The 14,173-nt window shown below is 46.2% G+C and overlaps 1 protein-coding gene across 1 annotated transcript; it reads right to left on the bottom strand.

Moving 5' to 3' along the window:
- Window positions 1–315: 315 nt before the first annotated feature.
- c9orf72 (C9orf72-SMCR8 complex subunit) lies at window positions 316–13,146 on the bottom strand. The gene is made up of 10 exons (XM_036517261.1): window positions 13,070–13,146; window positions 11,460–12,074; window positions 9,197–9,292; window positions 8,201–8,265; window positions 6,519–6,591; window positions 5,134–5,250; window positions 3,769–4,004; window positions 3,424–3,481; window positions 2,486–2,595; window positions 316–2,210 (listed from the first exon to the last, which is right to left on the bottom strand). Exons 2-10 carry the CDS (start codon window positions 11,907–11,909, stop codon window positions 2,024–2,026), a joined length of 1,392 nt encoding a protein of 463 aa, XP_036373154.1. The 5' UTR covers window positions 11,910–12,074; window positions 13,070–13,146; the 3' UTR covers window positions 316–2,023.
- Window positions 13,147–14,173: the final 1,027 nt, after the last annotated feature.

Raw genomic sequence — 14,173 nt, 5'->3', positions numbered from 1 at the left:
GGATAAAAATTCAAAGTTCCCCAAAGGTTCATGCAAAGACAGCTTGATCTGTGTTAGACGTTGATTTATGGGTTTTGTTTTACATTGTAAATAACTCATTGTAAAAAATATGGCAGTTTGTTCAAACTCAATCCTACAAGTATGTAAGCTGTAATTACTCCTTGACAAGTTAATCAAGAGCACAAGAGCTATATCTATGCGTTGTGTTGGGAGATCAGAACATGAACTGGCACATGAATTCATATAAATTTTAATTAACCACTTTATTGACAAATATTCTAGTGTATAATAATGCAACAACAATACAATGCAGTGTCAAGTATTCTTAAAGCACGAATGCAGGAGGGAGATGGCAAAAAACCATTTAGAGGATTAATTACATACATATCTGAGAGAACAACTGGATGTGTCCTGAGAAGAAAATCCATTTTTCAGACCTTTTGTCTGTGGCAGCTTCTTTAAGGCGGTTGTTAAAAGGAAAAATAAAAAGTTAAATTGCACGTCGTAATTAACAACTAATTCCTGTTTAATGCAGAACTAATGGTAAAAGATATTACTACAGACCCATTAGATTGAATTATCTGTGCTTTGCATGCTTTCAAAAGGAAATCTCTAAACTGAAATGACAAGACAATCACCGTGAATGACAGTTCCATTAATATATCATTTTACACGTATCTTACTTTGCTGAGCGGGGGACACACAAAAAAACCCTTTGACAGCATCAAAAAGTGATCCTCATTACCAGAAAATAAATCGCAATGACACACGTAATACATCCAGGCACGCTGCAGTCACGATTTTAAGCTCCGAGAAACACTGACGCAGTCACGATTTTACGTCCTTACAAAGTGCTCCTTTGAGCATGCTTTCCGGGGAGGATGCGCTTGTTAACATCAAGGCGACACTATCGAAGCTCTGTCTCGCATGCATTTATGTCATTCGACACCGGAGTCTAAATGGGCAAGTGCTGGGTTTGGGCGCGTCTCAGAACCGAAGGTGCGCTCCTCAAAAAAAAAGGGCACTCGCATGTGTGGTTTATGGCCTTACCTACTGCTACAAGCACTGGCTTCGTTCAACTCCTTCCAGGATTTTAGTGTTGTTTTTTCAGAGGAGCCCTGTGACTGATTGCATTCAGAATTACCCCACTGAATCAGTGTCTCTAACAGCAAATTGTCACAAGGCATTTCAATTTGGAATCGATCGCTCTACAAAGTGAGCCGGACCGTTCTGGTATCCATGTCCCTTCACTCTATAATCCGCAAATAACAAGAGAATCTGCTATTATCAAGCACTGGGGGCAGGAGTGCGACAACAGTTGACGTCAGTGGCTTTTATGAAGCTCAGTTTAGAAGCACTCGGGGGACACCTGCGACACGAGGAAAACAAAGACTATACCTTTTTTTTTTTTGATAAGAGGCAATGCACCAACGTCAATTTCTGGTGGAGTGCTTCTTTAATTCTTCTCAGCTACAGATGACCAAATGAAGGGCTTTGTTTTTATTATGCTGACTTTAACTTTCCGACAGAAGGCAAATCACGCAAAGCCATTGTCTGAGCTCCAGGCAGACTTTTAAATCCTTTTAGCAGCACAAATGAATCACTTTCAAGAATCTGCTGAGCACTGACAACTCCTCTCAGGCAAAATGAGGATAAAAAAAATCTCTGAAAACAACAAAAAAAGGCCCACTTCACCAGCATGCAGGACACCAATGGCATAAATCTGGAGGCCACATGGCTCTTACAGAAGTTGTGGCTTAAGGCCTGCAAGTTAATGACTGTGAAGCAGAAGAGCACACAAACTCCTATTACTGCACTTTAGGGCACAAGACATGCTTCTGACAATTGCGATCTTCACTTCACACATATGTCATATTGGACGAGCCAGGTCGGCGCTATACAGCTCTTCACATTCAGGCCTGCTGTGGCACTGTGGGTGGCTCAGATTGGACGGATTCCGGGGATGGCAGACCTTGATTGGCTTTTCTTGACGGATGGGAGGGGCTGGTCTCTCCCGGCTGGGTTAGAAGCTCATGAGCACGTCCCGCTCCTGCACGCTGGTGTAGAAGGGCTTCCCGAAGACGAAGGAGTGAAGGCCCGCCTTCAGCTTCTCCGCCAGCGCCATGACGATGTTCAGGTCACCCTCCACCGTCAGGTCCAGGTCCGTCTTCAGGCTGCGCAGCGAGCGGAACGGCTTCTTCCCCTTCTGCCTGCAATGTGACCGGAGAGTTCTGGGTTTGAATCAGCTGGCTCGACCCTCTGAGCCGGGCACTAAACTTAACACACACTGCTATGCAAACTGACAAAATGCAAAATACAAGCTGTGCACGTTTCCCCTGGTTAAAAGTGAGCACCTGCTTAGAAACAACGGACTACTGTATGAGAGTAATTTCAGCTTAATAACGGCTGCATTATTTCCATATTTGCTGAAAGCAAGGCGGAAACAGAGAAACAAGATGAGACACAAAATGGCTGCCGCACTCACGTCTCATCTTCTATGTACTTGAGCAGTGTGAGCGCCCTCCGGTGGAGCAGCAGCAGGAACTGCGCCAGGAAGGTGCTTCGGAGGCCCAGGCCCGGTCTGAGCAGGAAGACCTGGGAGACGTCAGGGAGTGCATTCAGACATGCCAAAACCCCCGACATCAAACAGTCAGATAGTCAAACCTCTACTTTTGCTGGCCCCCAACCCCACCACCCCCCCAACCATCTCCAACCACTGCACAAAACTGGCTCCCTCTGCACCGAAAACCTTGCTGCATTCGGCAGGAAGATTTACATCGATAAATGGCCTGTTATTTCTGTGCATGGCTCTCGGACTCCCCTTCACGAACATCGAATCCTTACTGTGCTTCTCCTTCTTAAATATGGATGGGAAAGAATGAATCAAAATTCGTGCTTTTATCAAAAGGCATTTGACTCCTTATGTAATTCATCCACACAAAACCTCAGGGTTGAATAATAAAATAGTCCATCTCGCTTACTCCTCTGATGTCTGTTCTGAAAGCGTGGGCCTGGATGCAGTAAACATGCTGTTGCTTTGCAAACACTTCAGCAAGAAGAGAAGGGTTGCCAGACACCACACAAGGGTCCAAGATACACAATAACACTTTAAAATAGGGAGAAAGCAAGGGTTGCCAGATTCCAAACAAGGTTGCAGCATGTACTGATGAGATTACAATATATACAAGAAATATTTAAATGCCCCTCCATTGACTTATTGTTGAACAAGACATGAGAAATGCATTTGTTAGTAATGGACAATACAGGTATTAGTATTTAATAAAACATCTGTAATAAGACTTCTGAGCAGATATTTACTAAGGTTTCCATACTGAAAGGTCTGAGAAAGCAAGCTGGATCACACAGCCCACAGCCACTGGGCCATCTTTTTAAGGACTTTTTCAGGGTTGCTTTAATTCTCACCTCATCCAGGAATGACTTCACCAGGGTGTCTTTGTGCATGACATCCTGAAACACATTCCTGTGAACCAGAGGTCAAAGGTTAACAACCACGCCTTCCTGCATTTTCCTCCAAGGGTCAAGATCTTTAGTACCCATTGTCAGTACGAAAAACTGTAACAGGCTCAACATTAGTCAACCTAGCTACAGCCATGGTCTGTTCTGGTCCTTGTACTTCAGAATGCTTCCAGCATTGAGGGTACAAGTGTTCAGACCAAGAGAGATGAGTAACACTGTGTAAGGATGTCAGCTGGGCATATGGCGATTAAGAGAAGCAGCCCCTCTGTTCAGATCTTCGTGGTTACGCACAGGTCGGGGGTGAAGTTCTCGTCGGTGTGGATGACGGTGTCCGGGCCCACGTCCTCCTCGCTGGCCGCCTTCCAGAGTGCGGTGAGCTCGGAGCGCATGTAGCGCCGCTGGTTGTAGGTGTGCTCGTGGCACGGCGCCATCTGCTTGACGGTGTTGACATCCACGTCGATGTGCGTGGTGGGGTAGGGCGAGTACAGCACCTGGCGGAAGGGCAGCACGAAGCTGCCCGTCGAGTCCTGTGGTGGAGGGGGGCGGGGACAGGGAAGAAGGGACCAATGAGGCAGCACGATCTGATAGGACAGCCCTGAAGAGGGTGGGGACCGTGAGGCAATGACCAATGAGGAAAGCCCTCTTCCATCTTTCATAATCAAATACACAAACCAAGTTTTCATATTCAGGATTTGGTGTTAAATCTGGTATACCGCCTATCTAGAAGGCTTTAACATGGGATTTTAAAAAGGAGCAAAAAATTTACATTATATAATTAACATTATAACATTATAATTATCATAAAAGGGTCATTATCAAGACAAAAATCTTTAAATGTCCTAAATCTTCCTGCTTAACTACTGGAATTTTTCTCATGAAAATACAGTATATACACACAAGGGTGTGACACAAAGAACAGACTATAAGTATTCTATTGTCACAATATTATATTCAATTTGTAACTATTATTTTTACCCATGTGGCACATTACAGTCCATGCGAGAGTGAGATTCAAGAGAACAGTCAGTCCCCCACAGACTGCAGTCCCATTTGCGCTTCCAATAATTTCCATTTCCAAAGAGACGCACAGGCTCGGAGGGCCCCAACATTTATTTCTGTGAATGCGCCTTCTCTTCAAACATGCTGAACAAATATAAACTGATGTGTTTGGATGACCCCTGAAAGACCTTGGCTGGCAGACAGAGAGACGGTCTCACTTCAGGGCCAATGCAGTGGCAGATTATTCAATTTCTCGTTGCTGTAAAGACCACCAAATGACAGCCTGTCTTTATGCTTACACACTCTGGACTTTTGAGGACATAAAGGGGTAATTCATGTGTGAACTTCAGTTGACTCTGGAAGAAAAGGCCTTGTCAGAACTCAGAGAAATGTGTACTTTTTGCAGGCCCTGGACAGGGAGGACTGTAATAACTCAGGGAAATGTATACCTTTTGCAGGCCCTGGACAGGGAGGACTGTAATAACTCAGGGAAACGTGTACCTTTAGCAGGCCCGGGACAGGGAGGGCTGTAATAACTCAGGGAAACGTGTACCTTTAGCAGGCCCGGGACAGAGACAGCTGTAATAACTCTGGAAAACATGTACCATTAGCAGGCCCTGTACATGAAGAACCGTAATGACTCAGGGGAACGAGTACCTTTAGCAGGCCCTGGACAAAGAGGCCGGTGTCGTAGCGGAAGGAGGACTCAGCCCTGCAGAGGCGGGAACACTTGCGCTCCGCAGGAGTCAGGAAGAGGCACAGAGTTCGAACGATCTGAAGGAGGAGCATAAAAAGGATGACCTTCAGCACCCCATCATCTCTGCATCATGAGCTCACCCTTATGATAGGGGTGCAGGTTTCTCTTGAGTCACACATGGGCATCACTTCCAAACCAGTCAAAAAAAATTTCAGTGAAACTTGTTTATTTCCTGAACAGACAAGCAAGCTTACATCACACACCTCCTGACCTTTTACCTTCACCATCTCCATACCACTGCCGCTTGCAGGCAGGCTCATTCATTACATTACACTACATAGTAGTGTAGGAGACCTTGGAGTAAGCTTTAAGTGCAACCTAAACAACTAAACTCAGCTAAATAAGTCAAGGAAAGTAGAAAACAGAGGCAAACGAGGTGAAAACACAAGGAAAGACAGGCAGAGGAGACAAACAAGTAGTGACAGGAGAAAGAAGCGCGAGGCAGAAAGTGCGCGGAGATGGAATTGCGTTAGGCTCATTCACCATAATGTTTTCTTGCACCTCATCTGTGTCGTTACATACAGATAAGCTCTGCATTAACTTCTAAGCACTATTTCCTGCAACCCTTTGCACTTAAGCCCTGTGTAGCATTTCTGCCCAAAGCTGACCTTCTTATACTTAAATTTTGTTTGTTTCCTTCTCTCCTTCTCCCTTCTTGGAAGACTCCTTTATTATCTGTCTATGCACAAAGTTTGTTCATTAGCATATATAAAATACTCCAGGCAAAGAAAAACAAGTGAATCTATGACCTAAGGTCTCTCTGATTTGTTTCCTCAGTGTATAGCCATTATTAAGGCAGACTTAGAAGGTTTAAGATGTATGGCCCATTTCCACGGCTGGAGCTTTAACAACGAGGCAGCTTTGCTGAAGTACTGGAGAGTAAATCCAACATACACCCTTAAAACCCTGTGAATGTCTAATAACTGTAAAGCTCTGCAACGTGGGGAGATTCCTGGTTCCCACACTACAAGATAGCATAAATTACATTTGCTTGGTAGGCACTTCAGAGCAACTTACCTATCTTCCACTTTTGAATGTTGTCCATTTATACAGCTGGGCACAAACAATTAGGGTTAAGCACCTTGCCCAAGGGGTACAACAGTGGACCTCGTGGGATTTGAAAGGGCTACATTTGGGTTACAAGCCCTGATCCCTACCACTACACCTCATTGCTACTCTTAACTTCACAGCACATACATGCAATATGTGTTCCCACTGTTCAGGGCAGCCATCTGCACAGAGCATTTGTGAGAGCCCGGCAGGACACGCGATATGTGGGCCGTACCTTGTTGACTTTGTCCGGGTTGCTTCCCACCACCATGGAACAGCCGCAGGTCTGCAGGTGGGAGCTGATCGCCCTGGGGGGAGAGACAGAGGGGGGCAGGTCTGAACCCTCTTCAGGGCACTGCGCCGATTGTTTGCTCACACTGTGAACGCCTGCATCGCCATCTGCCACTGCGCGACCTGAGGACCTCACTTCAGGCCCCGCGAGTCTGCACCGCTCCGGGGCGGCTGCTGTTTCCTCAGTCATCTATTTCAAACTTCACCGTTCTGGGTTTCTTTATCCTTGCGTACGATGGGTGCGTCGGTCAAAGACGAGCTCTCGTTTACGACGGTGATCAATTTGGGAACGCCTGAACCCAGACAAGATCAGACGGATATTCTGCAGACAATTCAAGGCAAACGGGAGCTGCAACATCGTACCCATTCCTGTGTGATTCTCAACACACAGAGTTTTTTTGCCCAATTCTTTCCTTTCCCTTTTTCCCCTCTATTTTCCAAAATGGAGCAGGGTGACTGACATGCTGGCATGCGGGGCACAGAGGCCTGCTGGGCATCGGCTTATCTGGGGGCCGGCAGATAGGAGCCAGTGGTTACTACTCGGGGTGGGATGCTATTCTTGGAGTGCTTGTGCTGCGACCGAGACAGGAGGGGGTCTGACATTTCCGTCTGTTTTTTCTTCCGGTATTTTACACACAGCAGTGTAACAAGTTGTTTGAATTTTTTATAGATTGGCCCGACTCAAAGTACAGAACAACAAAAAGGGCTATTATCCTTTGAATGTCATCCACGCGGCGTCGCAACGAGTATCTTATTAGCGTCGTTACTTGAGACAGTTCAACATTCATCAAGAAACGACTGGAAGCTCCGGAGGCCAGTGAATTGCCGCTCATTACTGGTTGTGAATGCTTCAATACAATAAGGAAATGGATTCAATAAAGGGAGATGGGAGAGAACAGAGAGAACGGAGATGGGGAAAGGACGAAAAATCAGCAGGGGAGCCGAGGGCCTCACAGACGGGCATTAAGACTGGCATTACCCACCCCGGGGAAATAAACCCCCCGACTTCACTGAATCTTTCTCCAAAGAGGACGGACTGACTGCAGATAAGTTCGCAATCAGCCCTGAGCCGGTCTTCTATAGTGTGAATTCTAAAGTCACCCACAACAGGTCTTTGCGCTCCTTATCGCCGGCGAAATGGACTGGTTTTCACTCCTCTCCATATTGCAGTCAAGGACAGTGGAATCTTATTGCAGCTGGTGGGGATTCATTTTTCTGCTCCTATACAAGCAGACTTCAAGAAAGCAATTATTTTACACCAATACAGCGCGTTTCAAAGGCAGGAACGCTTTAACAGAGATAACGCCAAGGGTAAGCTCATCTCGGGGATTATATAAACCTTTCAACAGCAGCGCTACCTGCCTGTTTGGTTGGAAACTGAAGCCCTGGGGGGGGGGGGGGCTGTGGATTTGCAATGTGTGATAGTTAATGAAGCTGTGACAACGCCGGAAGGGCCCTCGAAAAGCAACCTCAGAGCCCTTCCAGGAGCTAAGGTCGCCCCTGGCGTGGCCGGTTTAAATGCGTTTTTCCTCCGCGGGTTACGGAGGGGTCGCCGTGCGCCCAGGGGACAGGGGAGGGCCAGGGGATTGTCACTCCCAGGGGCTCCGCGCATCCGGAGGGGCTTACTTGTGCAGGAAATCTTCATGGCAGCTGTCCCCGATGTCATCGTCGTTTAGCACGGTGTCCTTAATCTAAAGTGAGAAACGACGTGGACCAATCAAAACAGTGGAAAAAAAAACATGGACCAATCAGAACAGTGGAAAAAAAAAAGAGACACACACTTTTATGATTCACACTTATGAGAAAACTAATTCTTCCATTTTTATACATCTCATCTTCCTAGACTTTTTTGCTTTATGAATCTGTCAGGGATGAAAAAAGAGAAAGAATCATATATAATACAACAAAATATGAAAACACAGATCCAGACAAATCTGTCAAACCTTTTTCCATTCCTTTTAACCATCTATTTTTAACTAACTATTTGGGGTCCTGAAGAGGCTGAGTACTATACAGCGTATAAAAAGTTGCATAAAATATCATGCCTTCTGGGTCACCTCTGTGTCTCCACCACCACCAATTACTGCTGACACACACCTGGGAGATGGAATGATCTTAATCTCAAATAACCTGAGACTGAGCTAATCATGTGGGGCCAGCTGCAATAACTTATCAAGGGTTTAAGTGAAAAGACTTTATACCACTGGAACACCAAACTCCATTAAAACTGGAACAGCTGGTGCCAATCTCACAGATAAGGAACAGCCATTCCAGTTCAAAAGGAGTTCAGCAGCCTGCTGGTCTGAACTCTTTTAAGGATTTACACCCTTTCCCAGTCTGATTGGCCCCTGACGTTCTGCCACTACGAGGTGTATAACATCCTGACTATTTGATTGACGCTCACATTCACTTTGCTCTTCAGTACACCCACCACTGTACACACATTGTTACCCCTGCTGTGCAGTCGGGCCCACATTTACCACATCACACTCTATACCTGGAGGCCCTTCTTTAAATTAAACAGAGCTACAATACAAGGTAATCTACTGCAATGTGAATACGGGGCAGCCTGCAGCGGGCCACTAATTCTTTGTGACGGTGACAGAAATCTGTAAGTCTCACATCAATGTCCTCCGGGACGCTGTGGGTCTTCATGGAGGACAGCAGCTCCATGATGGGGACGATCTCAGACGTCAGCACTGAGATGATGTTGTAGCCCTGTGAGAAAGAGGGGGGGAGTGAGATGACCTTTCTGCCGCACCTTCTTGCACCGTTCATACCCTTGCGGGCAAATAATGTGTTACACTACTGCAGAGCGGGTGTACAGTGAGGGTACTTCACTGCTGACGTCTAAGTGTTCAAATCACGCCGTGCTCTTCTCCTACCTTCCATTTACAATGATCATTAATCATCATGAGGCAATCACTCTATATAGAAGGGTGAGGACAAACACAATTTGGTAAGAATTTCCTGTCTAGTAATAATTCCCACTGCCACTAGGTGGCACTATGAAAAGGGGGCAGAGGGAGTAATAGGTGAGAGCTGGGCAGGACAGACCACAGAGAAAAGCGACAGTGGAATTAAGCCAGACTGACCAGCACTCCTCTCACTCCCTCTTAAACCTTACACATAATTCTTTTTTTTTGTCTCTGCACTCTGCTCCCCAGTGTTGAGCAGAACTGTAGCACATTCATTTCACCTCCATCAACTAGTTTCCCAAAGCACAAACATGACAAAAGCCTGCTACATTACCTGACACTAACTGTTACATATCCTGTTGCACTGTTTGATTCCCTTCTTTTTCCTTCTCTCTGAGTACCACACCATTTGTGGCCAAGGGATGCATGGATCACTCCTATAGGTAGTGTCAAAGTGCAGGGGCTTATTGTGCATCCTCCCACTCCCCTCATTTTCACATGCCTTCTTTATAACTGTACTGCACCTCAAAAAGGGTTTAAGCTATATTCCATTCCAAGGCAGTCAATCAAGGACAAACACCAGGAGGATGGGAGCCACTGGCATATCTCCAAATGCCCCATGCTTGCATTCTATTCTGAAATAAAGTCTCATTCAGAAGAGCGACTCCTCGATCGCCTCAGGCAGTTGTCAATTACCACCATTTTCTAGTCAGAACCTACTGTCTCTTTGCCTTGAGCCTCTACAAAATCCCTCTGCTCTGCCTAAGAAACTTAAAAGCATGTATATGCATATTTAAAATATGCATATACTATTAGATTTGGGCAACTTGGTTTATGGTCCTATAATACATTTCCCTTTCTTTCGGACAGCTTTCTAAGGACACAGATGGCCCCGGGCACAGGTATGGAGAACACCGCCACCAACCACCAAGGGGCATATCTCTGGCATTGTCATTGAGAGAAGAACTCTGTAGTACAAACCCATCCATACAATGAAAAGTTAAGCATGTAAGCTTTCTATGGTACTCGGCATACAGGCATCTTCTTGTAGATGACCTGCTGGGGTAAAGGTCCTCCGAGACTGCTCCCTCCTTCCCAGCATCCTTCACTTTAGAAGACGTACTGTGCATCGACATCCATCGCCAGCTCTATCCATTTAACAACGTGTTAAGTCTGCTGAATAGATAATGATGATGCTGTAGGAATAACATTATTGCAACGTTTCCTCCTCCCAGAGCCCAAAGCTGGGCCTTGGCCCAGTTCCTCGCCCATCTGCAAGGGTTCTGGTGGGCTGAGAGGACCCTGACAATCCATTAATCTTCCTCTGGCACACTGGGGTCCCCTTCAGACCGAGTCCACGCCACATTGTGCTCCCACCCGGCTGTTCGGCCCTGCCGGTCACAGCTCGGCATGGCATCCTCAGTCGCATCACCAGACGGCCACCTGTGTCGCCGTTCAAGAGGCCGCAAGCCAGCGCGGACTAGGGGGAACCGCCTGGAACCGCCATCGGCCCCATCTCTTCACAGGCCCGGCTCATCCATCACAGGAGGGCCCTCCCGAAGAGAGCACTTATGTTTGATTTGGATCATTGTGCTACACAACCATGTATCCCCTTGGGTCAAAGTATACTCTTGTATACCCAGTTATGTGCATATACTTACAATATTTTTCGGGTTGATGCTATATGACAGATGTGGTGGTTGTTATGCTGTATGCAGTGACTGTAATACACCGTTATTCAAAGAGACTAACATGGAAATATACAGTGTCTAACAATAAATATGACAATAACAATAATACTATTAAAATAAAACCAGCATTTGTACACTGCAGTTGTCCCTTTTCAGGAACTGCAAACATGAAGCATTGCTGAAGCATGCTATGGTTTTAACTGTAACCCTCTGTGTTCTTACCGCTGCAAACGGTCCTTAGAAGGAGGCGTGAGAAGCGCAGACACGGCGACCCACCTTCTGCATCCAGATGCGGCCCTTGCGGATGATGTGCTTGAGGCGCTCCACGCAGACGGTGTGCAGCGGCAGGTAGAAGGCCAGCTCCGTCTGCAGCAGGATGATGGAGAGCGCGCACGTGTTCTTGTCGCCCTTCAGCTCGCCGTCGAAGATGAGCGACACGATGATGACGCCCTTCTCGGCCAGCACGAAGAACTTGACGTCCACGGCGCCGCACTCGGCGCTGCGGAGGATCTCGCCGTTGAGCGTGTGGTTGGCCAGGAAGGTGATCTCGCCGTCGCTCAGCAGCAGCAGCGGCTGCTCGCTCTTGGGCGCCCAGATGTGGCGCACCCGCGGGCCCAGGATGTTGTCCCAGTAGGCGAAGGTGGCGGCCAGCAGGGGACACTCCCCCTCCACCGGCACCTCAGTCTTAGCCACGGCGGGGGACTGCGGGGGGCAGCCGGCCGACATCGCCCCGTGGTGCCCGCTCTTGCGCAGGTAATTGACTTTGGCGCTTCAGCTTCTTGCGCAGCTAGCTTCCTTTCTGAAGCTATGTTGGGAGCAGTTTGGAAAGAGGAAGCTGGCTTGGTTTCAATCACTGCAACTTCCTGAGTCGGCCTTGATTAACCTCTCAACCTGCAGGGGACGAATGCGGAGATGGGCGACTTTACCTTCGGAAGTTGTTCCGAGGCACACAGCACAAACATGGCACACCATACCCTGTCAGAAATTATGCCAAGTACGGAAGGGTTACAGTAACGTTTGAGTTCACGTGATTGAATTCACTGACACATACTCACGCAACTGCCCGTGGGAACCCACAGAACTTACTGTCCTGTAAAAAAGTACACATAAAAACCCTATCCCCTGTAACCCCACAACTTAACCCTGTAGTGCATGTGTAGCTATCCAACTAAAGGGTGCAATATTCAGGTTCGGTGGTCAAATATGTGGCTGTCGTAACAAGATTTGGTATCGCTAAATCTGTGCCGAACAGCTGGCTAGCAATCAATTTCGGTCAACTCACTTGGTAAATACACTAGCAGCATAATATAGCTGTTACCCAACAGCTTTGCATTGCTGGAAGTGAAGTTAACCTGTACAGTAATAAGTAGTTATCTTTACCACAGCAACATTTAAGTTACTGAAGCGCCCGCAGCTGTACAGCTAGCTGTTACTAGCTAGCTGCTCATAATGTTCACTGTCCCCTCGTTAGCTCACCACTTTTCCTTTCGTAAATACCTAGCTAGATCTCTGTCTAACTAGTCTAATCACATTTGCCTTTGATTTAACCTATTAGCTAGATATCTCACTAGCTACAAACATGTATCCAGCTATATGTTTGCCTAGAAACCAAACTAGCTAATTACGTACTTTACTTGATCGGCTGATAAGACCTCAAGAACACACGGCAAGCTCAGTTAGCAACCTAACAGCTGTTCAAAGCGGTAACATTAACTAGCTAACATGAAGGTAACGTGATGAGGTAGCTAACACTAGCTGCCGTTACAGTAAAATCCACAGAATGATACTGAGGGTAGATTTAAGGAGTTGGCTAAATACGCCAGTGTATAATATTGCAGCCGACACCGACAAATGGTAATGAGTAACTTTAAAGGTAAGGCAGTTACCTGCTGAAGTTGATCCACAATAAAGCACAGTGCATTTTTTTTATCTGTTATTCACTTCACTTCCTGGTAGTATGTCAACAACCCAAGAAAAGACAGCCCTGTATTTCTCAAGGCTTCTCGGCGCGTACATTGCCCTCTAGCGAAGATGAGAAGAACTGGTCTGCATGTTCATATCGGGTAAAACCCTACACTGCCCCTTACGTTAATTTGGCACCACAGCTAAAGTGTAAAGTTCCAGTTCATTACGAACTGCAGTATAATTATCATTTCCTATACTTTCATTATGTTACACTAATAGTTTGTGGCTCTCATGCATGATTAATGTTGATTAATGTCCTGTATAAAACATCAGTGTGTGCTGAAAATAATAGCTGAGATAAGATAAACAAATTAGTAAACAGATTTAAAGTTCTATATGGTTCAGAGCAGATTCACCACACTTTGTGCTTTTTCTTTCAAACAACAGAGGCTGGGTGGGTCTGGGCTAGGTTAGCACTTAGTAAGGAAACCTCTGTGGAAAACATGACTGCAGATGGAAGTGGTGTTTTCCGCCAGTAGGGGGCACTCCTCCATATTCATCAGGTAAAATTGATTCCCCAATACATTGAACGGGAAATTGTACTCTGTCTTTGGGTGAGATGTTAATTCAAGGTCCAGACTCAACGTGGGCATTCTAGGTCCCATGCTATTTGCCAAAAGAATATGGGGGCCTACCCCTGTGTCCTGGCTCAATCTGTCTGTCTCAATCCAGGTAACTATTCATATGACTAAGGGCTGACTGACTATACAGTCCACAGTATTTTTTTCTCCTCCTAATAAAAATAATAATACATTAAAAACATCTTGCAGGGTGAAACAGCTCTGGCTGGGTTATAATGACAAACTTAACTGGAATGTCTCTGCTTATATTTTAAGCATCATGCAGTGTTTTACTTTTAAATCATCATCATCATCATCATCATGATTTTCTTGCTCATCTGACCTCCCAATTAAGCAAAAGTCTGGTGCGAGCTACCTCCTGGACTGAATCACAGCCACAGTACAAGATGAAAGCAATTTTCTCCACTTCACCTTTTTGTGGCAAATCTTCAGACAGCAGAGCTG

The sequence above is a fragment of the Megalops cyprinoides genome, chromosome 22, assembly GCF_013368585.1.
Source record: "Megalops cyprinoides isolate fMegCyp1 chromosome 22, fMegCyp1.pri, whole genome shotgun sequence".
Classification (NCBI taxonomy): Eukaryota; Metazoa; Chordata; class Actinopteri; order Elopiformes; family Megalopidae; genus Megalops; species Megalops cyprinoides.
The sequence above is the reverse complement of the archived record's forward strand: the minus strand, read 5'-3'. Positions and strand labels throughout refer to the sequence as shown.